The sequence below is a fragment of the Calonectris borealis genome, chromosome 22 (genome assembly GCF_964195595.1).
Source record: "Calonectris borealis chromosome 22, bCalBor7.hap1.2, whole genome shotgun sequence".
Classification (NCBI taxonomy): Eukaryota; Metazoa; Chordata; class Aves; order Procellariiformes; family Procellariidae; genus Calonectris; species Calonectris borealis.
In genome coordinates, this window is record NC_134333.1 from 3,583,062 (window position 1) to 3,595,105 (window position 12,044).

A 12,044-nucleotide genomic window follows, 5' to 3' on the forward strand; every position below is an offset into this window, starting at 1 on the left:
CGGCTCCTCTCCCCGTGTCTCCCACGGCGCAGTAATACACCGCCGCGTCCCCGCGCCGGGGCCGGGCGAGCCACAGGGCGCTGGACCGGCGGTCTGCCGCCACCGACAGCCGCCCCGGCGGCTCCTGCAGATCCTTGGACCCTTTAAGACCTCTCACGAGGAATTCGGGGCCTCGGCCCGGGAGCTGACGGTACCAGTAGATGTACTCGCTGGTCCGTATGTTGGGGTGTGAGCAGTTGATGGTGATGCCGGTGCCCTCGGTGGTCTCTGCCGACGGCTCCTGCTGCACCTGGGCTCTGCCCGCAGCCACTGCCGAGAAAGGAGAAGGAAAGGCCAAAGATCACCAAAGATCGCCCAGCTCTGATGGCTCTTTTCCCAGAGAAACCGTCAGGAAGAGCGGCAGTGAGACAGAGCCAGACTGGAAGGGATGGGGACGTGTGTCCATCCACAGGGATGGAGAGTTATCCTGGTGTGGGTGTGTGGAGGAAGGGGAAAACTCTGGGGAGGGATTTGGAATTGGTGCATGCAGAGATGGGATGAAAGTCAAGTGCATGGATGGATGGGTGGCGAGAGGGAGAGGAATCAGGGGAGTTGAGTGTGTTACAGTGAAGGAAGGAGGGCTGAATTCAGAAGAAGAATAAATGCTGAATGCACAGGGGGATGAGAGGATGTATAGAATAACGGCATGGTGCAGGAAAGCAAACGTGCCTACAGGTATGAAGGAAGCAGAGGGAGAGATGAGAGAGGGATCTCAGATAGTATGAAGAGGGGTTAGGGAAGGTGGATGCCTGGAGAGAGTGGTCAAAAGATGGGTGGATAAATGGAGGAAGAGCAGACAGGGAGAGGGGTTGTTACAGTGAAGGCCAGAGGGCTATATTCAGGGCAATAAGAACTGCGGAATGCACAGGGGAAGGAGAGGGGGCATGGAAAAGCAGGGATACGTGCAAGAAGGCTCGTACCGACAGAGATGATGGAAAAATAGGGAGACCAGGAAGAGGGGACTCGGCGGGTTTGGAAAGGGGGACGAGAGATGGCAGAGAGGCAGGGAGGGGGAAAGAGACGTCGAAGAAGGAGAGGGAAGAGCTGGCGCTGGGCTCCCGGGGGAGCAGCCCGGGCACAGCCCCGGCCCCATCCACCACCGCCAGCCCCGCGCACCCAGGAGCACCGCGGCCAGCCCCGCCAGCCCTGCGCCCCGGCACCGCCGCATCCCGCCGCTCCGCCGCCCGCGCCTCGCTGCCCCCCGCCAGCCCCGGCTCTCTGCTCCGGCCGCGGCGCCTCCTCTCCGCCGCCTCCTCTCCTCTCCGCCGCCGCCAGCTCCGCCCCGGGGCTGAGGCCTGCGCCGGCGCCGCTCGGGTCTCGCCCGGGCTGAGAGGGCTCGGTGGCTCTGCAGGGGCACAAGTTGCTCTCCCGGGGAATGGGCTCTCCCCTCCTCCAGCAAGGACTCCCCAGCACCCGCACCTCGGCCACGGGGACGCCGGTGCGCTGGAAGGAGCCAAGGGGAGGGGGAACGGCGCAGCAACAGGGCATGACAGGAAGTTTTGGAAGTTGAGTACGTGCTATTTTGACAGCACTCTCAGTTTCTCGAAATGTCTCATTGGAAAATCGGGCATTTAAAAGTCGATCTGGAAGGAAAAGCACGGGGTTCTGCTGGATGCTCTCATCCATCAAGAGAAAAGGGAAAGTCTCCAGAGAATGCAATGACGGTGTCGACTGTCAGGCAAAAATGCAGGAAGAACCAAGTGCTGAAGGGCAGTTCTCGGGGCAAGGAGGGTGAGCAGGGGAGGAGGTTGTGGGAGCAGGGGAGGTGGAACAAGGGGAGAAGCTGAACGTGTAAGAGGAGAAATCAGAGCTGCTGGGAGAGATGGGATCTGGGAGAGAAACAGCACCTTTCTGGAGTCAGATGGATCCTTCCTCCCTCTCAAACGCAGAGATTTCCAGAGATTACCTGGTGCACCTCCATGAACACCAAGGCCAGAGCTTGGCTAGCCCTGTGCCCCAGCCAGGGGCAGAGGTGTCAGGTCCCTCCCTTGGATGGCCCCTTGCACTCCACAAGAGCTGCAGGAGTGTCCAAGGTTGTGCATGGGGAGGTGGCAGCTCAGATCTCTGTGACAAGAGGTACCTGCCACTGCAATGGGCTTAGCTGTGCCAAGCAACCCAGAGTCCCTTCCCAGATTAAATAGGTCTCCCCTTGACCCCCAAAGCAGCCCAGAGCCAGCCCCATGCACCCAGGAGCACCACGGCCAACCCTGCCAGCCCTGCACCCTGGCACTGTCATATTCCACTGCTCTGCCTTGGCCGCTCAGGGTCTCACCCGGGCTAAGAGTGCTCAGTGGCTCTGCATGGGCAGATCATTGTCTCCCCGTGCTACAGCAAGGACACCTCAGCAAGAATAAGGATGCACTGTGCCAGGTGCAGCCTGGGACAGCTGCAGGGCCTTAACCCAGGAGATGGAGCAGCTTCCCAGAGCTGTCTCAAGCTCAGGGGCTGGAAACAGCAGCCACTGATTTCCTGCGGATGGGAGTGAGGAGGCTGAGAGCCTCCCTTCAGCTGCCTCTTGGTAGTCAGAGCATAGAATCATTAAGGTTGGAAAAGACCTCTAAGATCATCGAGTCCAACTGTCAACCCAACCCCACCATGCCCACTAAACCATGTCCCTAAGCGCCTCATCTACACGTCTTTTAAATACTTCCAGGGATGGTGACTCAACCGCTTCCCTGGGCAGCCTGTTCCAAGGCTTGACCACTCTTTCAGTAAAGAAATTTTTCCTAATGTCCAATCTAAACCTCCCTTGGCGCAACTTGAGGCCATTTCCTCTCGTCCTATCGCTCGTTACTTGGCAGAAGAGACCAACACCCACCTCACTATAACCTCCTTTCAGGTAGTTGTAGAGCATGATGAGGTCTCCCCTCAGCCTCGTCTTCTCCAGGCTAAACAGTCCCAGTTCCCTCAGCCGCTCCTCATAAGACTTGTTCTCCAGACCCTTCATCAGCTTTGTTGCCCTTCTCTGGACACGCTCCAGCACCTCCATGTCCTTCTTGTAGTGAGGGGACCAAAACTGAAAGTTCTATTGAGGCAAAAAGGGTGTCAGGAGAAAGGTGCCCATGGGCATGCAGGGTTCAGGGAGGGCAGGGGTGGTGGGGACTCACAGAGTCAGAATGTAGGTGAGAAGGGACCTCGCTTCTCCAAGACGGGCAGGCCCAGTTCTCTCAGCCTCTCATCGCATTGCCAGCCCTCTATCCACCTTGGTGGCCTTTGTGGGGCTCGCTTCAGTCTGTCAATATCCTTCTTGGACCAGGGAGCCCAGCCTGGATGCAGTACTCCAGATGTGGTCTCACAAGGGCCAGAGGGGCAGGGTCACTTTCCTGGACCCGCTGGCAACACTTTGACTAACACAGCTCAGGACGTATTTTACTGCAAGGGCTCACTGTGGCCTCATGTTCAGCTGGGTGTCCTAAAACCACACATCCTTTTCTGTGGATCTGCTTCCTAGCAGCCAGCCCCCAGCTGCATGACTGCATGGGCTGGTTCCGCCATCAGATGCAAAACCTTGCTGTTGCTCTTTTGCACCTTCATGAGGTTCCAGTCAGCCCATTTCTTCATGGTCACAACTCTTGGAGCCTGGTAGTCCAACCAATTTTCCATCCACCTTATCAGGCTCTTTATGAACCCATTCATCACCAGTTTGTTCCTGGGTGACACCCTTGAGAGGGTGTCAAAGATCCTTCTGAACTCCGGGTATACAGATCCGCTGCCCTTCCCTCCTCCACAGTGCCCATTACCTCCTGAGAAAGCAATGAGGTTGGCCCTCAGGTACACTAGAGCCTCAGCTCAGCAGCAGCTCCATGGAGAGGGGAATCAGCCCTGCCTGAGATCTCCCAGAAGAACTCCCTGGCAGTGACCTCACCGCGGTCACTAAAGGGAAGGGGGGAAGCCCTCGACTACACTGTCTCCAAGCTAGACCTGGGCCAAGACAGACAGACCTTCAGGAGGGGAGATGTGCTAAAGAACTTTCCACAGCCCTTGTTGGAAAGAGGGTCTCTTCTGGACACCCCTGTGGAAGAGCAGCAGGCTTTGGGAGGTGCGGTCTCAAATCCAGTGCCCCTTCCCTCCCAGGGGCTGCTGCTGGGCACTCAGACTGAGATTCCAAGGCAGGGCACGAAGGTCCTTGTAGGTGGAAGACCAAAGCAGTCATCATTTTGCTGGCTTTCCCCATGCAAACCAAAGGCTCTGTCCTTCCACTCAGAGCACAATGATACCAAGCTCTGTGTCCTTTCATTCAGTACCTGCTTGATCCAAGGTACCATATGACGTCAAGGTACCATATGACGTCATGCTCACTGTATGAACTAGGAGGCGTGGTCTGGGAAGCAGCGATCGCTGCTTGGGGACTGGCTGGGCATCAGTTGGCAGGTGGTCAGCAATTGCTTCGTGCACCACTTGCTTTGTATATTCTATTATTATCATTATTATTATTACTACTACTGTTCCTCCTCCTCCTCCTCCTCTTTTACTTTATTTTATTTCAGTTATTAAACTATCTTTCTCTCAACGCACGCGTTTTCTCTGTTTTACCCTCCCTATTCTCCCCCATCCCAGTGGAGGGGGGCAGTGAGCGAGCGGCTGTGTGGTGTTCAGTTGCTGGCTGGGGTTACACCACGACCCTGAGTCTCTTTACAAGGTTACCAGCCAGAAACCACCTCTGGTTGTGGTTTCAAAGCAAAGGCTTGTATTAGCCCTGTACCAGTTGGGTCTCTCTGCTCTAACAGGGCCTGGCTATGTTCGTGGGGTGAAAGCGATCCCCAGCCCCTGCCCGTTGCGCAGCAGCAGTGGCCGGTCCCTGTGGCAGGACCGAGGGCTCCCCGGCTGCCCGGGGGCAGGAGGATCTCTGCTGCCCGCCTCCCTCTGCAGAGCAGAAAGGCGCTGCTCCCGGCCGGGAGCCCGCGGGGCCGGCGGCTGCAGTCGCTCCTTCCCGGGCACCGCCGGACACCGCCACCGCTCCGGTCGCCTTTCCTCCCCGCCGCCGCCGCCACTGTCGCGGGGGATTTCTGTCCGCGTCCCTGTGGAAGTGCGGGGGTGAGCGGGGTGCGGGGCGGGAGAAGGTTTCTGCCCGGGGGCGGCTCCGGATCCGCCACGGGAGGAGCTCCCGGGGCTGCGGGGCGCGGGGTGCGGGGACTTCTCGGGCCCGGTGCCGGGGCCGGTGCCGGTGGGGCGGGGGAACCGCCCCGGGGCGGGGCGGGGCGGGGCGGGGCGGGGCGGCCCCGGCGGGCGGAGCGGCAGCGCCCCCTGGCGGGCCCGCCCGGGGCTGTCCCCCCGCCCCCGACACACCCGCCCGGCCCCGCCCGCGGCGGTTCGTGCCCGGCCGCAGCCCCGGCTCCTCTCCCCGTGTCTCCCACGGCGCAGTAATACACCGCCGCGTCCCCGCGCCGGGGCCGGGCGAGCCACAGGGCGCTGGACCGGCGGTCTGCCGCCACCGACAGCCGCCCCGGCGGCTCCTGCACCTCCTTGGACCCTTTGTGACCACTCACGAGGAATTCGGGGCCTCGGCCCGGGAGCTGACGGTACCAGAGGATGAAGTCGGTGATCTGTATTTTGGGGTGTGAGCAGTTGATGGTGATGCCGGTGCCCTCGGTGGTCTCTGCCGACGGCTCCTGCTGCACCTGGGCTCTGCCCGCAGCCACTGCCGAGAAAGGAGAAGGAAAGGCCAAAGATCACCCAAGATCGCCCAGCTCTGATGGCTCTTTTCCCAGAGAAACCGTCAGGAAGAGCGGCAGTGAGACAGAGCCAGACTGGAACGGATGGGGACGTGTGCCCATCAACAGGGATGGAGAGTGATCGTGGTGTGGGTGTGTGGAGCAAGGGGAAAACTCTGGGGAGGGATTTGGAATTGGTGCATGCAGAGATGGGATGAAAGTCAAGTGCATGGATGGATGGGTGGCGAGAGGGAGAGGAATCAGGGGAGTTGAGTGTGTTACAGTGAAGGAAGGAGGGCTGAATTCAGAAGAAGAAGAAATGCTGAATGCACAGGGGGATGAGAGGATGTATAGAATAACGGCATGGTGCAGGAAAGCAAACGTGCTTACAGGTATGAAGGAAGCAGAGGGAGAGATGAGAGAGGGGTCTCAGATAGTATGAAGGGGGCTTAGGGATGGTAGATGCATGGAGAGACGGGTGGATAAATGGAGGAAGAGGAGACAGGGAGAGGGGTTGTTACAGTGAAGGCCAGAGGGCTATATTCAGGGCAATAAGAACTGCGGAATGCACAGGGGAAGGAGAGGGGGCATGGAAAAGCAGGGATACGTGCAAGAAGGCTCGTACCGACAGAGATGATGGAAAAATAGGGAGACCAGGAAGAGGGGACTCGGAGGGTTTGGAAAGGGGGACGAGAGATGGCAGAGAGGCAGGGAGGGGGAAAGAGACGTCGAAGAAGGAGAGGGAAGAGCTGGCGCTGGGCTCCCTGGGGAGCAGCCCGGGCACAGCCCCGGCCCCATCCACCACCGCCAGCCCCGCGCACCCAGGAGCACCGCGGCCAGCGCGGCCAGCCCTGCGCCCCGGCACCGCCGCATCCCGCCGCTCCGCCGCCCGCGCCTCGCTGCCCCCCGCCAGCCCCGGCTCTCTGCTCCGGCCGCGGCGCCTCCTCTCCGCCGCCTCCTCTCCTCTCCGCCGCCGCCGGCTCCGCCCCGGGGCTGAGCCCTGCGCCGGCGCCGCTCGGGGTCTCGCCCGGGCTGAGAGGGCTCGGTGGCTCTGCAGGGGCACAAGTTGCTCTCCCGGGGAATGGGCTCTCCCCTCCTCCAGCAAGGACTCCCCAGCAAGAATAAGGCTGCACAGCGCCGGGGGCAGCCGGGGGCAGCAGCAGGGCCCTGCCCCAGGAGATGGACCAGCTTCCCAGAGCTGTCTCCCAGCTCAGGGGCTGGAAACAGCAGCCACTGGTGTCCTGCGGGTGGGAGTGAGGAGGGTGAGAGCCTCCCTTCAGCTGCCCCTCTGCAGTCCCAGCACCATGCCTAAAAGTGGTGTTGAGGCAAAGGGGGTGTGAGGACACACGTGCCCATGGGTGTGCAGGGCTCAGGGAGGGCAGGGGTGGTGGGGACTCACAGAGTCAGAATGTAGGTGAGAAGGGACCTCCAGAGGTCATCTAGATCACCGCCCTGATCGGAACAGATCCCATTAGATCAGGTTGCTCAAGGTCACATTCAGTCCATCCTCGAACACCTCTCAGGATGGAGATTGCACAGCCTTGCTGGGAAACGCGTTCCTTTTCTCCTTATTTCTTCTAGCCTATTGTCTCGTCTGAACAAGTAGTTGTAGAAAGCAAGAAGGTCTCCCCTGAGCCGTCCCTTCTCCAAGACGGGCAGGCCCAGTTCTCTCAGCCTCTCATCACATTGCCAGCCCTCTATCCACCTTGGTGGCCTTTGTGGGGCTCGCTTCACTCTGTCAATATCCTTCTTGGACCAGGGAGCCCAGCGTGGATGCAGTACTCCAGATGTGGTCTCACAAGGGCCAGAGGGGCAGGGTCACTTTCCTGGACCTGCTGGCAACACTTTGACTAACACCGCTCAGGTTGTATTTTACTGCAAGGGCTCCCTGCGGCCTCATGTTCAGCTGGGTGTCCTAAAACCACACATCCTTTTCTGTGGATCTGCTTCCTAGCAGCCAGCACCCGCTGCATGACTGTATGGGCTTGTTCCGCCATCAGATGCAAAACCTTGCTGTTGCTCTGTTGAACCTTCATGAGGTTCCAGTCAGCCCATTTCTTCATGGTCACAACTCTTGGAGCCTGGTAGTCCAGCCAATTTTCCATCCACCTTATCAGGCTCTTTATGAACCCATTCATCACCAGTTTGTTCCTAAAGGAAGTGCGGGAGAGGGTGTCAAAGGTCCTTCTGAACTCTGGGTACACACATCCCCTGCCCTTCCCTTCGCCCCAGTGCCCATTACCTCCTGAGAAAGCAATGAGGTTGGCCCTCAGGTACACTAGAGCCTCAGCTCAGCAGCAGCTCCATGGAGAGGGGAATCAGCCCTGGCTGAGATCTCCCAGCAGAACTCCCTGGCAGTGACCTCACCGCGGTCACTCAAGGGAAGGGGGGAAGCCCTCGACTGCACTGTCTCCAAGCTGGACCTGAGCCCAGGCAGACAGACCTTCAGGAGGGGAGATGTGCTAAAGAACTTTCCACAATGTGCACAGCCCTTGTTGGAAAGAGGGTCTCTTCTGGACACCCCTGTGGGAGAGCAGCAGCCTTTGGGAGGTGCGGTCTCGAATCCAATGACCCTTCCGTCCCAGGGGCAGTTGCTGGGCTCTCAGACTAAGATTCCAAGGCAGGGCATGAAGGTCCTTGTAGGCGGAAGACCAAAGCAGTCATCATTTTGTTGACTTTCCCTGTGCAAGCCACAGGCTCTGTCCTTCCACTCAGAGCACAGCGATATCAAGCTCCGTGGTCCTTTCATTCAGTACCTGCTTGATCCAGGGTCTCACCTCTGCCTGACACAGCACCAGGCCGATGATCTACACAAGAACAGTGGGCATTGGCTTGGACACGAGGCAAGTGTGTGTCCCACTGCAACACTGCGTTGGAAGCAGATCCGCTCAGGGATGGCCAGCACATGGTCGGCAGGATTCCTCAGCCTTTCTCCTTGCCCATAAAGCAAAGCCCATCCTTCTGAACTCTCTATCGCTGGAGAGAGCAGCTGTGTCCTGGCCTGGAGAGGCAGGGTGGGGGGACTGCCAGCCATGCTGGGGAACTCCCAGTATTGTTACACTGAACTAAAGAAAGGATCTAAGACGGAGTGAAACTGTCCTTGTTGTGGCCTGAAATCGGCAGCAGCGGAGTGTGAGCTCTGCAGGAGCAGGAAAAGGAGGGCTCAGGTGGCAGGAGCTGCATTTCAGGGCCTCTCCCTGGACAGATCTCTAGCAGGCTGGTGCCATCACCTTTCAGCTGCACTCAGGCTCCTCCTGACCCTGGGAACCTGCTGCTCTGTGGTGCTCATGGAGAGAGCAGTGGAGAGGGTCCTCAGTATGAGCAGCACATTCCCTCGTGATGTGGGCACACAAGGACACACACACGCTCATGCACGTCGGTGTAGAGTCATGCACAAGTTTGTGCTCCCATGTGCATTCACACAATCCCAGCTGCACACAGAAGCACACAAGACAAGAACACACGGAGGAACACATCCAACTGTGGCCTCTGCCAAGGAACCCTGTGGACAACTGAGGCAGGGCTGAGGCGTTCTGGGGAAGGACAAGATCCCAGGCATGCCCATGGCATTGTTTGTGTGCTCACAGACTGCAGAGAGAGAGTCAAAACCAGCCAGAATTGTTTCCTGCGGGCAGTGTTAGACAGGATGGGGTCAAAACCTAGGAGCACAATGCACACCTGGGGAGGCAACAACAAGTGACCATGGGGGTGAGCTGAGAAGGGAGGGAAAGACAAGGACATGGCACGTCCTCATGCGTGGGAGCCCATGGTGTGCAGCTGAGGATTGCTGGAGCTTCTTCCTGAGAACGGCACTTCAAACAGCCCCACCAGAGTGACCCAGGCTGACGTCACTTCTCTGCTCTGGACACGTCCATCACTTGAGCTGAGTCTTCTGCCTGCACTGCTGCATTCCTGCCCTCGAAATCCTGGGGCCTTTCATCTCAACACTCAGGAGAAGCCTTCATTGGGGAACGGGCACGGCACAAACCTGGAAATGAAAAGGCAGCAGTGTTGGAAACCAAAGCACAGCCCATATCATCAGCTGCGATGGTTTGCATTCAAGATGAGCTGGTCAGAGAATTGTTACCTCTGCAAAGGGCCTCTGGTCCTGCGGCGATGAAGGGCAGGTGTAAAAGCCAGTCCAGGTCCCTGCTCTCTCATCCCCTTCTCTTGTTGCCTCCTCCTCGGGCAGCAGGTGAGTCTGAAGCCCCTTCTCCTCCTCTTCCAAAGTGAGACGGACATTTCAGTTGATACTGGCTCTGTCCTGTGCTGGGGTTTGGAACTTCTCGTCATGAGAGAGGGAAGCGGGGAGAAGGTCTGCTTAGAGAGAGGCTGGGATGTGTCTGAGGGGGCTTTTGGTTTACGAATTAGGAGAAAGCCTCTCCAGGCCAGGCTGCTCTTTGTAGGGTGATAAAGACCGTGTCGCTCCTGGCACAACATCCCTCTCCCCACTCAGTAGTGTTCTTGGGTCCTTTCCGACAGGGAAACCAGGCTGCTCCTCACCCACCCTTGTGCTCTGCTTCCTCCCTGTCCTCTCTCCCAGGTGCACCTCTGGACCCTTAGAGAATGTCCTGCTACGACCAGTGCCTGCCATGCCGGCCCTGTGGCCCGACCCCGCTGGCCAACAGCTGCAATGAGCCCTGTGTCAGGCAGTGCCAGAACTCCACCGTCGTGATCCAGCCCTCCCCCGTGGTGGTGACCCTGCCTGGCCCCATCCTCAGCTCCTTCCCACAGAACACCCTTGTGGGATCCTCCACCTCTGCTGCTGTTGGCAGCATCCTCAGCTGTGACGGAGTGCCCATCACCTCTGGGTGCTGTGACCTCTCTGGCATTTCCAGCCGCTACTATGGCAGAAGGTGCCTCCCCTGCTAAAGATGCTGGGGAAGCCCCAGGGAGACCCCTTGAGGAACTAGAACATGGTACTGGGCAGAGGATCGATCTTCTGGATTTGTTTTCAGCATATCTGACCGACCTTGCCTTCCTCTCCCTTTTCTTTGTTTGCTTTGGATCCCATTGGCTACAAGGTGCCACCAAGGCCAGCCTGGTGGGGTCCATCTGGCTCCTCTCTATGGGGCGGGCAGATGGACATCATGCAGGAACATCTCCATGGCCAAGGACCACAGACTCTTGGCTGCCTCTGGGGATCCCTGCACTGCTGATCTCACTTGGAGTGAGTTTGTTTCCCTCTTTTGACTCATTAAAGTTCTGCTGCATTCAAGCCTGGCCTCCACGTGGTCCTTCCCTCTGTGGACACTCCCCAAGCTGCCAAAGGAGAAGGGTGTTGCTCTGGGGTGGAAGGGGATGAGGGCACAACGAGACCCTTCTCCAATCACAGAGGAATGGGAGGTTGGGACCCCCTGCAGTGGCTCCTCTTTTGGGCACCATCCCTTGGAGCTGAGGAAGTCATCCCTGGCTGCTCTGCTGCCAGGGACCATCAGGCCTTGCCTTGCTGTGTCTCTGCCCACAAATGCCCAGAGCGGCGGGAGGCCCTGAGGGGTCAGCAGCCCCATGAGCTCTTGAGGAAGGGCGTTCCTCTTGCTCTGGTTGGAAATGCGCTGAGGTGGTGGTGGGAGGCTGTGGGGCTCTGGAAGGTGATTTGCTCTGCAAAATGGCAGGCTTGTTAGTGCAGGGAACAACCTTTGGGATGGCCCAAAGCTCATATTCCACCTTCGTCTCCTCTCCACCACCCAGTCTAGGGTCCATGGCCAGCAGACATCGGCAGGGAAAAGTCACCCAAGCTGCTGAATGCATCAAGGCTGGAAATTGGAGCTAAGCCTGTTGGAGCTGAGGGCAGCCAGCACAGAAATGGAGGCAGTGAAACGGTGTCTTTCTGAGGGAGATCAAATTGCTTTGAGACAGAGCATGCAGGAGAACGTGAAGGTCAGCAAGGACGATAGTATGGGTGCACTTCCCAAGAGAGGTGCAGGTGAGTGCAGAGCTCTTGACTGCTTCACTGGTCCCCCCCTGAGAATTTGTGCTCAGGAATTGGCTGCCATTCAAGGCGGAGAAGATATTTTACGTGTAAATCTCATCCCTTCTGATCGGGAAGCATTAGCATTAGCTGGGATGTTTTGCATTCAAGGTGAGCTGGTCAGAAAGTAATCACCTCTACAAGGGATGCCTCTGGCAGCCTGGGACACTAAAGGTCCATGCTAAAAGCCAGCCCAGCTCCTCACTCTCTCATCCCCTTCTCTTGCCTCCTTCTCCTTGGGAACCAGCTGAGTCTGAAGCCCCTTCTCCTTCTCCGCTTTCTCGAAAAGGAGGTCTCACCTCAATGGACCTCTCAGCTGACGCCAGCGTTGTTCTATGCCAGATCATGGGGCTGCTTGTTATGAGAGAGGGAAGTGGGGAGGA

At 58.3% G+C, this 12,044-nt stretch overlaps 1 protein-coding gene and 1 gene segment (V, D, J or C); one reads left to right on the forward strand and one right to left on the reverse strand.

Moving 5' to 3' along the window:
* Positions 1-5,336: 5,336 nt before the first annotated feature.
* On the reverse strand, positions 5,337-6,563 carry LOC142091772 (T cell receptor alpha variable 4-like; the record flags this gene model as incomplete). The annotated part of the segment is given in 2 exon segments: positions 5,337-5,677; positions 6,512-6,563. Coding segments are annotated over 2 exon segments (393 nt in total), but the record flags the coding sequence as incomplete, so codon positions are not given.
* A 3,328-nt stretch (positions 6,564-9,891) lies between these two features.
* On the forward strand, positions 9,892-10,602 carry LOC142091612 (feather keratin Cos1-1/Cos1-3/Cos2-1-like). Its single transcript, XM_075171032.1, has one exon. The coding sequence runs from the start codon at positions 10,257-10,259 to the stop codon at positions 10,560-10,562; it is 306 nt and encodes a 101-aa protein (XP_075027133.1). The 5' UTR covers positions 9,892-10,256; the 3' UTR covers positions 10,563-10,602.
* The last annotated feature ends 1,442 nt before the right edge of the window (positions 10,603-12,044 follow it).

What these genes read in the sequence shown, in the direction of transcription:
- LOC142091612 (XM_075171032.1), top strand. Translation starts at nt 10,257, where the DNA reads ATGTCCTGCTACGACCAGTGCCTGCCATGCCGGCCCTGTGGCCCGACC.